This window comes from Prionailurus bengalensis, chromosome B3 (genome assembly GCF_016509475.1).
Source record: "Prionailurus bengalensis isolate Pbe53 chromosome B3, Fcat_Pben_1.1_paternal_pri, whole genome shotgun sequence".
NCBI lineage: Eukaryota > Metazoa > Chordata > Mammalia > Carnivora > Felidae > Prionailurus > Prionailurus bengalensis.
This window is the reverse complement of record NC_057355.1, coordinates 69,484,422-69,499,298: the sequence shown is the minus strand read 5'-3', so window position 1 is coordinate 69,499,298 and position 14,877 is coordinate 69,484,422. Positions and strand designations below refer to the sequence as shown.

The following is a 14,877-nucleotide window of genomic DNA, read 5'->3' as shown; positions in this document are numbered from 1 at the left end:
CAATACACAAGGACAAGACAGTCCACCAACCCACCAACTACATCCTGAACCCTTAAATACCGGGATTATCAATGCTGTGATTTTTCACATTCTACAGCTCTCTTTTTCTCTCTCTCTTTTTAAAATTTATGTATTTATTTTGAGAGAGTGAAGTGGGGGGAGGGACAGAGAGAGAGGAAGAGAGAATCCCAAACAGGTTTCCTGCTGTCAGCACAGAGCCTGATGCGGGGCTCGAATTCATGAACTGTGAGATTATGACCTGAGTCGACACCAAGAGTCGGACACTTAACTGAGTCGTGCCGGGGCCCCGTGCAGCTCTCTTTTTTTTACCTGAGGAATCAAATCAAAACACTTTCGGGAGGGAAAGCGGAGAGTACTACCTCTCTGCAAAAGTGAGGTAAGGGATGAGGCACTGAGGTTTAAGCACTAACGGGAATGGGCTGGAGGGAGACAGTGGCCGTAACCTTGGCCGGTCCAGCCTTTCGTCTCTGCAGCTTCCTCCTGTAGTGATGCCGTAAGGGAGGCACAGTGGGGGCTGAAAGAGCTTTTAGATGGCTCGATCTGCCAGTTGGTGTAAGAGAGAATGGAAGAGGAGACATGCAAGGGGTGGGGGAAGGTGATCCTGATCACTAGCCTTACTTGGGAGAGTCAAGATGGCAGTGTGCTTGACAAAGTGATTTAAAAGGTTTTAACTACAACTGTAGAGAACCTGTGCTTTCCCCACTAGGGAGAAGCTATGGACACTTCCTTAATAATCCATTTACTGACAATATTTGGGAGCTTACCAATTGTATCAGGCCCAGAAGGCAATTCCATTCACTTACACTTCTCTCTTATATCCCTGAGAGGGGAGGTCGAGAGCTGGGTTCTCAGAGATCTTAATGGCACCCTGCATGGCTGCCAATAGACCGTTTCCTCCTTCACCTCGCAAGGCTGGGCCGAAGCACTCTGGGCGTCTGATGAGCAGCTTGACCACGACGCTAGCATTTTCTTCCACACTTTCACCTAAGGAAAAGGGGCATTATTTCCTTTTCACTGGAAGGGACACCCCCAATTATTTCTAATTGATGAGGTGAGAAGAACAGTATTGGATTGAGTGTGTCACTTATTCTTAAAATTAGGAGGTAATACTGATGGAGAGAAAGGGGAGCTTTGATAAATTCGGTCAAAATCTGTTTTCTGAAGCATTAAGATTAACCATCATAGAACAGAATCTGAGTTTTAAGTTTGGGATTTTTGCACTGTGATTCTTTCACTACTATTTTGATCCTCAGAAGGCAAGTCTTCCACAGATTACTGATTCAGTCACAATTGACTTAGAGGACAAAGAACCTGACATGTTTACTAACTCCATGAGAAGCTGCTAAAACCTATCTCCTTCCTTCCTCGAGAAGAGGTAAAATGTTAACTTAAGGTGACATGCTTCAATTAACATCCAGGGAAATAACATGGTAGCTCATGAACTGTATTCTCACGGACTATGAACACGTACTTCAGAACAACCAAGTCTGTGTGGATGGACGACAGACCTTTCTGAAATTATTTATCCAGCTTTATCCAACTTGATAAAACGGTCTTGGTTATTCCTAAGTACCTCTGTGGGAAGCTGCAGGTTGAAGAACTGAATTCTGCTGGCATTTCTCTTTGGAAGAACATGGACCACTGAGACAGGGTTAATTTCCTGAGGCAGTGATTAAGCAGGGGAACTGGAAAACTTAAGGGAGGGGTCCAGCCAGCGCCCCTCAGAGAGAATACTTGGTACCAAAAGCGGTTTTTGCAGCTTGTTCCAACAACTTCATGAAACACACTTTCAGTCTCAGATGAAATCTTAATTTGTGTTGAGAATTTATCTTTGGGCTAAGACTCTGAGCAAAGACTTTTTTGATGTTGTGTATTGGATGAAGGCTGACAAAAAATTTTTCCATGAGATCATCAGATATTCTCAGAGGACTGAGTTCTAGAACAGAGGTTGCCTCTTGATACACTGCTGTGTTAATTATTTATTCTCGCATCAAAGTACTTCAAATATTAGCAGGCTAAGTCAATGACTATTTACTACCACAAAGTTTCTGTAGATCAGGAGTTTGGGAGTGATTGAGCTAAGTGGTCCTGGCATGGGATCTCCCATGAGGATGCTACCAAAATGTCAGCCAGCACTGCAGTCCCACGAAGGCTTGACTGGGCATGGAGTATTGGCTTCCGTGCGCATACACACACACACACACACACACACACACACACAAACAGACAGCTGTTGGCAGGAGGCCTCAGCTCCTCACCATGTGACCTCTCTGTGGGGCTGCTTGAGTGTTCTCACCACATGCCAGCTGGCTTCCCACAGAGGAAATGATTGGAGAGAGTAAGGCAGAAGCCGCGATGCCTTTTACAACCTTGTCACATACTGTCACTTCTGCCATATCCTATTCATTGGAAGTGACTCACTGAGTCCAGCTCTCACTCAAAGGGAGAAGCATCCATCTTTCGGAGGGAGATGCACTGAAGAATTTACAGACATATTTTAAAACTATCACAGGAGTTCTGTTTAATGAAAACTTTTAAGAATCAACTTGGAGGCGTGTTGTAAGCAGAGCATTAGAATGGGAACTCAGAAGCCCTGGCTTTCATTCCAGCTTTTTAGCAAATCAGTGTGCAAGTATGCATGGTGCACAATCTCCTTGGGTCTCACGTCCCTGTTGAGATACTCATGCAACTTCCAGTTTTTTGGAGTCAATCTATTAGTCTAACCTCATATACAGAAATTTCTCCCTCATGTTCAGAGAATCAAAGGGGCTGAGCTTGCTGTCCCAGGGCTTCAGATTAGCTTGTACTCAGCTCTCACGTGAACTCACACCTGAACACACTTGATTTGACTCACGGCCCGGAGAACATACAGTACAACCCAGCTGTGGTCCTGGCAGAGAGCTCAGCCTGCTGACATCCTCTTCTCATCCAACTGTCTAAAGTACAGGTAAAATTCAAGATTATAAATATACACCATGTAAGTTTTAGAACTGTGTAACTGGATTCAGAAAACTTTTCATTACACTGAATTTAAATAGTCTGCTGGCATGCATTTACTGTTTTATAGCTCAATCCTTCACAAGACTAAAATTCTTATGAAGAGGCTTTCCTCTAGCCAGATTATGGAAAGGGCCTAAATGTCCATCAACTGACGAATGGATAAAGATGTGGTTTATATATACAATGGAATACTACTTGGCAATGAGAAAGAATGAAATCTGACCATTTGCAGCAATGTGGATGGAACTGGAGGGTATTATGCTAAGTGAAATAAGCCAGGCAGAGAAAGACAGATATCATATATTTTCACTCATATGTGGATCTTGAGAAACCTAACTGAAGACCATGGGAGAGGGGAAAGGGAAAAAACAAAAGTTACAGAGAGGGAGGGAGGGAAACCATAAGAGACTCTTAAGGACTGAGAACAAACTAAGGGTAGACGGGGGGGTGGGGGAGAGGGGAAAGTGGGTGATGAGCACTGGTTGTTGTATGGAAACCAATTTAACAATAAATTATATTTAAAAAAAAGAGGCTTTCCTCCAAGTTCCATCTAATATATAAAAAAGAATTTGATCTTACTAAAACAGAATGTATGTGAAGAAAATTCTTAGGAGATGGCAAAAGGGCACAATAATCACAGTAATGGTATGGTGGAAAGAATCATTGAAGGAGATAAACCAAGGAGATGTTCAACAACGTTGAGCAACCTGTGGAAGATACAACAATGATGCCAAGTCCTAAGGCCATGTCTTCCTATGAGTCAACTATGAGTCAAACCTAGCATTTATATTTGATACAGTTTAATACAGGATACAGGAGGGACACTTAAAGAAAAGCACCAGGAAAATCAACCTATTTGAGAGCAAATAATCTTAGTTATAGATACAACTCACAGCTCACTACTTTCAAATGTTGTTGGCCTCTATAATTTACCAGGTGTCACTTATACCCACACTCCCAGTTGTCATTTTTCATTGTAAGAATAACGAAGCTAAAACTGTAAAATTTTAAGTGTCAGAAATGGCCAAAAACCTCCAATCCTGTTATTCAAACTTATTTAAATATCATACTCTGATTCTTTCAGTTCTCAGGGTGGAAACACTTGTGGATCAGCCATGATCTTTACCAGCAAGCTGAAATCAACCTAGCTCTTCTTGCCACAGCAATCAGCATCATGGAGTTAGATGGAACATGGACCACCATGTGCAAGAAAATGTGAAAAACTAAGACCGTGGGTTCTACATTGAGCTTGCTATTGAAGTTCATTCACCAAATTAACCTTATTTTATCTGAATCTCAGGGCTTCAAATCTAAGCTAATTAAGTGAGCTGCTAAAACTGACCCAGGAAGCCATCTCTTGATTACTAAATCTTAGACGTCTGTGGGGGATGCAGAGAGCAACCTGCAAGAGGAAGGAACTGTAAGCAACCATTGTTGCTAATTGGAGAGAGGACCAAGGAAGAGAATTTCCAATGGCTTCAGAAGGTAGAGGAGACGGCATAATTAGGAGAGAGAACATTCTATTCCTAATTACCTGTAGCTCAGCAAACTAGACTGCCAAACAAATCCACTGTGGGGAAGCTGAATACTGACCTTGAGGGCATTTTTTTAAGGGAGCAAGAGATCTGAGGTAAACTAGTTTTGCCCAGGGGCTTAAACAATGTTTTTACTTGAGTTCCAAAATGAATAATGAGCTTAATAACTGTGTGAATGTTCTCAGTGCCTTTCTTCAAAGGCTCTCAACACTATCTTTACATTGCTACCTTCTTTTCAACATTCCTGAGAAGTCAGATGGCAATGGCTATGATTCTCCCCCTATCTGACCCTGAAGCAGTCATTCTCACCACAGGGATGATTAGTATTATTGCAATGATTTTACCTACAGTCCATAGATTTTCTTACTCTCAATATTCTAACTACAGTCCTTATTTCAAATTCCTTTGCCTGGAATGCCTTCTTCCTTCTCATTACCCTAACATAAACCCTTGACCTAGGTAGCTCCCATTCATCCTTGGAAGCCCTAGAGGACCTGGTCTTCTCAAACACCCTGCCCTCTTCCTGTAATCATTGAACACAAGTATAATTAATGAATTGTTTGTATTAGTTTGTGTCTGTTTTTGTCACCAGATTGTCTACGTAATAAGAACAGAGCCTTATGTCTGCATTATCTAACCCTGTATGCTCAAGCATCTTGTTAACATCTGACACATAATAGGCATTCAAAAATATTTTTGAATAAATGAATAGACTCCATTGAGACTCAAGGCAGAGACTTGAAATGACTGGATGCAAAATTTGAGGGTCACTATCCATTACTGTATTACTAGATCAACTGTCAGCCTTTGTTTACAAGCACCTGGGTTGTTCATTTCTTCAGATTTCAATTAGTCTTAAGGAAAAGAACATATCCTTCATCAAGTCATACTGTAGGAAGAACGAACACTGGAGGCCTAGCATGAATGCATCTAGAGTGTCTTAACTTATAGTATCACAAGGTAGGGGCGATGAGCAAGACCCAATACCTTTTAATTGTAAGTGCCAACTTTAATACGGTTGTCGGCAATTTGCATGAACCAAGTCATTGCAAGTGTTTAAGATATACGATCTCCTCCTTAGGGCTTTCTAATCTGTGGAGGGAGGAGCTAGGGATAGGTCAATAAACTACTATGGCAGCCAGGGAGCAAATGAGGAACTGTTTGCCCATTTGGTCATTAATTCAAGCATTCATTAAGCCCACATTACTTGCTAGTCACTGATCCAGGACCAGTGGACAAGTATTGTAGAAGATGGTCAAGCCTAGACCCTGGAATGAGATAAGTGGAACAGAGGAACTCTACCTGGTCTATATACCTGCAGCAGAGCTTCTCAAATATCTTGCAGATAGTGCAACAGAGGCCAATTAATGCCTTTCTAAGAGTAGAAACCGGGAAATCAGTTTCTATGCAGCTGAAGTGGTCCAGGTGGAAGATAATGAGGTGGGATGTGGCCAGTGAAGATGGAGAAAAATCAGTTGATGGCTTTCAGGTAACTTTTAGACACTGAATCTACAGAATTTTAAGTGGATTGAATGTGGGGATAAGGAACAAATCTGAATTAAAGATGCCACCTAAAAGTTTTGCAAAGTCAGTAGTGCTAGCTAGGGGGATGGGGAATCTAAGAGAACAAGTTTAGGGTAGATATACAAATTAATCCTTAAGATGTTCAAAATTTGAAATGCCTATTCATCCTTCAAGTAGAAACATCAAGTAGGCAGCAGGTTACACAAGTCCGGGGCTCAGGGAAGAGAAAAAAGGATGGGAATGTACATTGGGGGGATCACGAGCAAACATGTGGAATTTAAAGCCAAAGGACTGAATGAAAACCTTGCAGGGTGGACTGGTATAGTAGTCCAGAAATTTTAGAGACTGCTATTTAATGCTAGAATCATGCTAAAATGTTGCCCATGCATCTAGAGTTTGCATCCACATGGCTTTTTCATGAAATATGTTAAATAAAATTTGCCTAAGACTGAAACCTGGAGTCAGAATTGAGGTGTGTTCTAATAGGGTAGAGTCCACCTTTTAAATACGGGCATTCTCACTGAGTTAATGAAAATCAATTTGTGATGGGTAGGATCATTATACTGCCATTTTGTGGGAATAATGTTGATGAAGCAGCTTTAGCCTGGTTTTACTATTTCAGTTAAAATCTACATCATGTAGGTATCAAACTTCATTCACCATCGTTATTAAGAAAATGATTGACGGGGCGCCTGGGTAGCGCAGTCGGTTAAGCGTCCGACTTCAGCCAGGTCACGATCTCGCGGTCCGGGAGTTCAAGCCCCGCGTCAGGCTCTGGGCTGATGGCTCAGAGCCTGGAGCCAGTTTCCGATTCTGTGTCTCCCTCTCTCTCTGCCCCTCCCCCGTTCATGCTCTGCCTCTCTCTGTCCCAAAAATAAATAAACGTTGAAAAAAAAAAAAATTAAAAAAAAAAAAAAAAAGAAAATGATTGATAAAGAATCCATATCCCTATGGATTCAGGACATTTGGGCTCATGCCAAAATGCTCAGCCAGCACCACTGCTGGGATCCCACAAGCAGCAGTGGGGGAGAAATGCTGAATGATTTACTTAGCATGAAAATAACAAGGCCAAACAGCTTTTCACCCCAGTCAGATTTCCTCATTTTGGTGCTCTGGGCATTTGTTTGCCATTGGCTTCTTTATGTGAGTAATTTATTTTCTATTACTTGTGCTGTTTTGACCATCTATCTCTGGGCGTTTATAGTTTCACTTTGAGTTTCTACAAATGGAGCCACATTTCCTTGTCTTTGTCACTATGAGCCCGTCCTGACCCCAATGACCAATTTCTTTCTTCTCAGGCACAGAGATTCAAGAAGGTCCATTGGGAGAATGAGGAAGATGGGGTAGAAGAGATTCTACATGTCTTGTAATTGGATAGAAGCTATAACTCAGACGTTAAGTACCCACCCCCCAGTAACCATATCTCATTTGTAACCCATATTGTATCTTCTCTCACCACAACAGCCTGAAGTGTCTCCTGAGTAGAACACTGTGATGTTGTTTGTAACTGTCTTAAACTGTTATGTAAATCTTTTACTCTTGGTCAATTTTTCAAAAGTTTGCTGAATCTTTCCAACTGTATTATAAATGTGAGCATAAGAACAATGTCTAACACATTTTAATCCTAATCATCCCTAGTCTTTAGTACCAATCACACCTAAGAGTGGTTATTACATCCTTTCTGACTCTAATAAATACATGGATGGAAATGAACTGGCTGATTTTTTAAAGCATCTTTATCTACTGTGCCCTTCAAAGTTACCATGCTACTTGGTGCTTTTGACTTTAAAATTTTTTTCCAGCTTTATTGAGATAAAATTGATATATAATAAAAGATTAATGTTTCCTAGTTCAAGCCAATCAGTATGCTCTCACCACACTACTCTATTATACTATGTCCATTTGTTTCTCCAAGATGTTGTTCAACACTTGCCTTTTTCCCCAGGTATTCGTAGATTCACTCTACCAGATTCCAATATGCACTGTCACTTTTGGCATGTCAGTAGTCCCATGTGTCACTCTGTAGGCAGGTATGGTTGATTACAAGGTTTTTAGTAATTATTTCATGTACGTTTCTGATAATTCCACTTAGGTTTGCTCTGTTTCCTGCTTTATGACGTCAGGACTTTTAGGTCATGTCTCTTATTACATCTCATAGCCCCTCACATACGCTTCACATGTCACATAATGGATCCCCAAGTTATGTCCACTGATGACAAATCTGCCTAGGGAAATATTCAGCAAAGCTAGGAATAGTGTGTCCCTCACAACTAAGTTTATAGCCTGGGGAAGATATCACTAAAATACTCCAAGGACTCAAAAAAAGCACAAAATAACTTTCCCTTCTTCTTGTGGATTGGTAAGACATCTTCCTTCTTGGAATCTACATTAGGAAGGAATTAATCAGATACCTAGACAGAGCTGTGTCTAGACTGGTTATAAAGTTTACAACTGCTGGGTAAATATAAGCCTCTCAACTTCATTACTCCCACAGTAAAACACAACTCAAGGCTTCTGAGCAACCTAATAAAAAAACGGAGAAAATTATAGCCTCAAGAAGTTCTTTTAAAGACAAATCTTGTTTAACAAGATTTAAATCAAACATTAAGAGAGACTAGGAGGGGCGCCTGGGTGGCTCAGTGGGTTAAGCGTCCGACTTCAGCCAGGTCACGATCTCACGGTCCGTGAGTTCGAGCCCCGAGTCGGGCTCTGGGCTGATGGCTCAGAGCCTGGAGCCTGTTTCTGATTCTGTGTCTCCCTCTCTCTCTGCCCCTCCCCCGTTCATGCTCTGTCTCTCTCTGTCCCAAAAATAAATAAACGTTGAAAAAAAAAAAAAAAGAGAGACTAGGAAAATAATGTTAGAATTTTCCAATTCTATTATTTTGATATGGCAAGAGCTTTTGATTTGGCTTAATTTAAAAAAGAAAAACATTAGTGCCAAACAGTAATTAAATAATGCCACAATTTTTGAACATCTCAAAGGAGAAAACGCTGTTTCTCCTTATTCATTCATTAGACTACACTACCAAGACAATACTGCACAATGTTTGAGTAATGTTTGGACTCTTGGGCCAAATTGTTCTATTTCAAATCCTACTTCAAATCCTGCTTTACATCCTACTAGCTGTGTGATTCTGGGCAAGGCACTTAATCCTTCTAAGCAACCAGGTCTTTCTCTATAAAATGAGGAAGATAACTTATACCTAGGATTTCTGTATTATGTAAGTTAACACATCCCAATTTTTAAAAGTTATTTATTTTGAGAAACAGAGAGCAAGCATGCAAATATGGGGGAAGGGTGGGGGGGCAGAGAGAGGGGGACAGAGAATCGGAAGCAGGCTCTTTGCTGACAGCAGACAGCCCGATGTGGGGCTCAAACTCCAGAACCATGAGATCATGACCTAAGCTGAAGTCAGACGTTTAACCAACTGAGCTACCTAGGTGCCCCCAATCCCAAAGTGTTTTGAACAGTGCCTGGCACATGGTAAATGCTCAGTAAGTGTTAGCTGCTCTCATCACCACCATCATCCTCACTAACTCTATCATCACTCACTACCACTCACCACAGTAACCCCTACACCCACTATGGCAACCCACCACCCAACCATCACATCTCTTCATCATCCACTGTGACCACCCACCATCATTCATCACCCCCCACAACCATCACCCACTTCTCATCACTAACCACCATCCACCTCAATCACCCCAAAACCTGCTATGACCACTACTCAACCCTCATATCCCCAATCAATATTACCCCTCACCATCATCCAACATCACCACCTGTCACCACCCACCATTACCCATCATGACCACTCTTATCATCTACCATGATCACCTCTAACACCTTTATCTTCAACTGCTGTGTAGATGCCACAAAAGGGCTGGGAAGTCCTTTCTAATCACCTTTTAGACATAAAAACTTACAGAGGGGGGCGCCTGGGTGGCGCAGTCGGTTAAGCGTCCGACTTCAGCCAGGTCACGATCTCGCGCTCTGTGAGTTCGAGCCCCGCGTCAGGCTCTGGGCTGATGGCTTAGAGCCTGGAGCCTGTTTCTGATTCTGTGTCTCCCTCTGTCTCTGCCCCTCCCCCGTTCATGCTCTGTCTCTCTCTATCCCAAAAATAAATAAACGTTGAAAAAAAAATTAAAAAAAAAAAACAAACTTACAGAGGGCTTTGAGACTCCCAAATAATCCATTTATTAGAGTCTTTCCATTTCAAATGCCCTAATACTCTTGTAAGGATCATAAACAACGACAACTAACATGACTGCAGGCTTACTATGTTTCTGGCACTGTGCTAAGTTTTCCACAGATTATTTCATTTAAGTCTTATGACAGCTCTGTGAGGTATATACTACTGTTATCTCTACTTAACACACATAAAAAAACTGAGGCTAGGAAAGTTTTAGTAATGTGCCTAAATTTGCAAAGCAGTAAGTGTTTTGCACTATATTTGCTCCTCAGACACTCCATTCTCGGGCCCAAAGTCTTCCATAACACTCAGCTGTTTTTAAAGCACTCTTGCTCCTTCTTTAAGGCTTCAATAAGATTCTAACTTTTTCTTTCTCATATGTTCCATCTCTCTGTTTTTCAAGCTTTCCCCTGTGACAGTCTACTCCCACCATTTCAACTACAGATCTGCAAGTCTATTCAGTCCCAATCTGGTCATATGAAACTAGCATACATCAGTGTTGGAATGTGGGCAATCTAGATAGGTGCATAGCCGGTGGATTCCTTTACCTTCATAACCTATGTAGACAATCCCTCTAAATGACTCATAAAGCTCTTGATCTTGAAAAGGTGGCCAGGATGAATAAACGAGTCTTGCCTTGATTTGGTTTGTGTCATATAGTCTACTGAGATAATTTAGGGAGACTTATGAATCCTTAAAATACACTTAAAAAAATGTCCCTATTACCATAGTACCTCTGAATTAATTCTGGACACGTGGTCCAGAATCAGAAAGATTTGGATGGGAAGTGGAAGAGATTATTAGAGGATACGCTGACACTGGCCTCAGAGGAAATGGAATTCAGCAATGATGGTGAGGAACAGTTAGGGACACTAAGGAGCACTCAGAGAGTGGCAGAAGACAGGTGATCAAGCATCTGACTGGATGAGACCCAGGGGGAGAAACCAGGACAATGGAAATCATTCAAATATTAAGAGTGGAGTCTAGGAAGACAAGTAGTAGTTCGGGGATGAAGGGAGATAAGAAAAGCACACAGGAAATCAGTGATCACATTATGTCAGTATATTCCAAGATAAACTCTTATACCTAGAACACTTGGCATGATTGCTTATTAGCTGTAATCCCTCTTTGCAATCGTGTAACTAGCCAAGCTGGATTTGTTAGCCTGGAACTCCAAACTTGGAGAAGGGAGAAGGATCACAATTCTGATGTGAATATACGTGAATTGGTATTAGAACACAATCTTGGGAGACAGGGCACATTTTCAAGAAAGTAGCCCACTTAAATTTTACACAAGATTCAGTACATTTTACTTGGGCAACTAAAGAGGTTTTGTGCACTTGGAATTCATTATCAGTGGGAAGTGACTTGTATGAGAAGAATAGTATTTAGGGTTGCCACAGAAATATTTTTTTCTCCTGGGAGTTGAGCTACCTTTTATAGTTACTCAGTTATTTTTAATTTTTATCCATGTATGCCTCCATTCATCCAATAGTCTGAGGATCTGAGGGCACACCTGAGGTTAGCTTTGTGAATAAGTGAGATGAAGCTATTAACAATCCCCTGTTTTACTGATAGAAGAGATACAAAGCAGTGACAAGCTCTAGCCTTCGCCTTTATTTTCTTCCTGGATCTGGTGCTAGAGCTCAACACACTGTCCACCAGATGCTGCTCTTGGTCCTTGTCTGGCCTGAGATTGTCCTGTCTCCCACCACCTGTAGAATCTATCCTACTTATAGGTAGGAAGAAATGCAAAGGATCTCTCTTTCCTTGTATGTACCCAAGTTTATGCTATCCTAGGTCTGAAAGGCATGAAAATTTTGGGACTCACTGTTCACAAAGACGGCAAACCTCAGGAAGGACAGGTAGCGCTCCCCTTCGATGGGGTTCCAGCCGACGTCAGGGTACCCTTTGGCTAGAAGCATGGGGCAGCTCTGCAGGCCACAGCCTGCCAAGTAGGTCACCACCTGCCAACAACAGTATAAAAGTGTCTCAGTTTTTTAGGAGACAGCTGTGAGGCCTACAGAATTCTGGGAACAGAAGGGCTTTCGTTTGCCTAGAAGCTAGAGAGAGCCCCAAACTTTTAATAATTCAGTAAGTTTGAAATCAGAACTTCTAGTTCATTGTTTCCAAATAGCCAAGACAGATTGTCACTGTTATGTAGGAATATGCCATGAGCTCAGTTCCCTGGATTTTCCAGTTCTGGCAAGAGGGAACGGACATATTTTAAAAAAAGTTTTATGTATTTTGAGAGAGAGAGGGGAGGGGGAGGGGTAGAGAGAGAGGGAGAGAGAGAATCCCAAGCAGGCTCCACAATCCTGGCACAGAACCCGATGTGGGGCTTGAACCCACAAACTGGGAGATCATGACCTGAGCCAAGATCAAGAGCTGGACACTCAACACACTGAGCCACCCAGGTGCCCCAAGAGGGAACTACTATTTAAACATAGGCCTAACTAGGGGGTCTCTGGGGAGATAATGGGTCCAGGTGGGCCATGTTCATTTGGCCATGGTATTTGAAGATCAAAATATTGAGTCACTGGTTGACTCTGAGTGGGCCCTTGACTAATTGGGGCTCCCTACTCAAGTTCTGCATTAACAACTGTTGTCTCAAGTCACAAGCCAAATGTTAAGGTTGGGGTGGTGAGTGAGGGGCTGTGGCCAGTTAAGACCTGGGATTGGTAGTGTTCTCTTCACTTCCTGGGTCACTGGATATCAGCCCTGTGATCTTGTAGAGTGTTTTATGACTTGCCTACTTTTTAGAAGATATCAGGCAAGACAAAGTGCCTAGCAAATAGACCTTTGCTTGAAATGCAGTTGCTATTCTAATTTAGCCTTTATTATTTTATGTGTACAAGAAGAAGGGGAGAATCCACTGGGCTGTAAACTCCTCAGTCAGGAATTTGTATCTTTTTCATTTTATTATTCCCAGGGTTCAGCACATAGCAGATGGTCAATCAATGTTTTTCAAATGAATCATGTATTTGCTGAGGTCACATACTCCAAGTTGTTTTGTAAGAACAATGGATCTAAGTCAAAATTCAGTAAGAAACAATCATCACACCGTTTCCTTCTTAAACCAGTAAGGATACTATTCTGCTTGGAGCTTAGATTTGATTTGGCCTTTAAGATGTGAGAAAAACATCAATAAAGGCAAGAATTCGGCAGTGTTTTCAAGGTTACAGGTGCAGGACATTTCAGTGGCCGCTGAAATAAGCACCCTTGTGTGTCTGTGTGCGCGCATGCACGACGTGTGTTGGTGGGGGGGCTGTTGCTCAATCTTAAGGGACCTAATTTCTGTTGTGATCAATGGCAAGGAAGAACTGTGGCATTTACCTGTCCTTTCCCCTCTCTCCTAGGAACCACACTTGGGTGATTTCCTGACACTGGTCCCAACAAAGTCTGTAGCCCTGTGCTGAGCCACCGGGACCACCTGAAGAAGCCTCCCCCTCACAGATGTCCCTAGGTCCCCATTTCTTCCCTTTCCCAGCCTCCTGGCCTCTCCCTAGCCCATCTTCCACCTTCCAGGGGGGACTTAGGGTCTTTGTCAAGTGCTGTCATTTCCAAAGCTGAGCTACAGCTGAGGATGGGCACTGAGTCCCCATCAGTGTAAGGTGGCACTGTCCTAGTCTAAGAGAACCATCAGCCACTTTCTTATCCAGGGATCAGTTACCATCTCACCACCTCAAACGTGGAGTTCTTGACTGGTGTTGCAATGTATGCAGAGCAGAGTTTGACTAAAGTCTGTCTCACCAGAAGCAGACTAGGAATATTTGTGGCATTTGTGGAACAGCTATCACGCAACGTACTGCTGGGTGGCAGAGCATGAGTCCGTGTGTGTATGGGAGGGGGTGTGTCTTGTCTCTGTTCTCATCAGTTCTTCTTGCTAAAACCAAGATGTGCTTTCTAAAATACAAGTCATTCCTCTGTTTAAAGCCCTCTGATGGTTTCTGTTGCTCTTGGCTCTACAGAGAGGTCCTGTAATATGACAGGTGAGAGCACGGCCTCCGGAGCCAGACCCCTGTGGCTCCTGGCTCCGACACTTACAAACCCCATGACACTGAGCACATCAACTAAACCCCTCTAGGCCTTAGTTTCCTCTCCTATAACTGGGGGCACTAACAAAAAGGCATGTTCTAAGGGTTATGTGAGTTAATTCAGAGTGGGACCTGGCCCACAGTGATCCTATAGGAGTATGAACTTCTATGGTAACCATTATGGTAGCATCAAGCCCAATTCCTGTCTCCCCTCACTGTTCACCACTCCCCCCACACACCCCATGATCCGTCACACACACCTTCCCGATTCCCAAGCATACCATGCTTTCCTCACTGAACTTCACACATTCTTGACACACTTTTCCTGATGGTGAGGCTGCTGGCTTCCTACTCCCACCTCGGCTCATCACTTTCCTGAGTGACCTTCCTGACCCCCTGGTCAGGATTAGGAACTCTTCTTCCATGCATTTCCAGACCCACTACTCAACGGATGACCTTTAACTTGTTCCCCTCCCCCCTCACCAGACCAGTCTTCATACTGTAAATCTTGGCAGCCACTCAGTCAAGGAAATAGCCCCGAGATGGAATGGGGAAAAAATGGTA

General features: G+C 42.6%; 1 protein-coding gene across 1 annotated transcript in view; it reads right to left on the bottom strand.

Annotated features, from left to right (window-relative positions):
• The window catches only part of RYR3 (ryanodine receptor 3), a 451,654-nt gene that overhangs the window by 130,026 nt on the left and 306,751 nt on the right, over nucleotides 1–14,877 (bottom strand). Inside the window, exons 43-44 of the mRNA XM_043554522.1 lie at nucleotides 12,108–12,243; nucleotides 825–1,005 (exon numbers count right to left, since the gene is read on the bottom strand). Of these exons, the coding sequence (XP_043410457.1) occupies nucleotides 825–1,005; nucleotides 12,108–12,243 (317 nt within the window). The remainder of the gene's footprint in view (nucleotides 1–824; nucleotides 1,006–12,107; nucleotides 12,244–14,877) is intronic.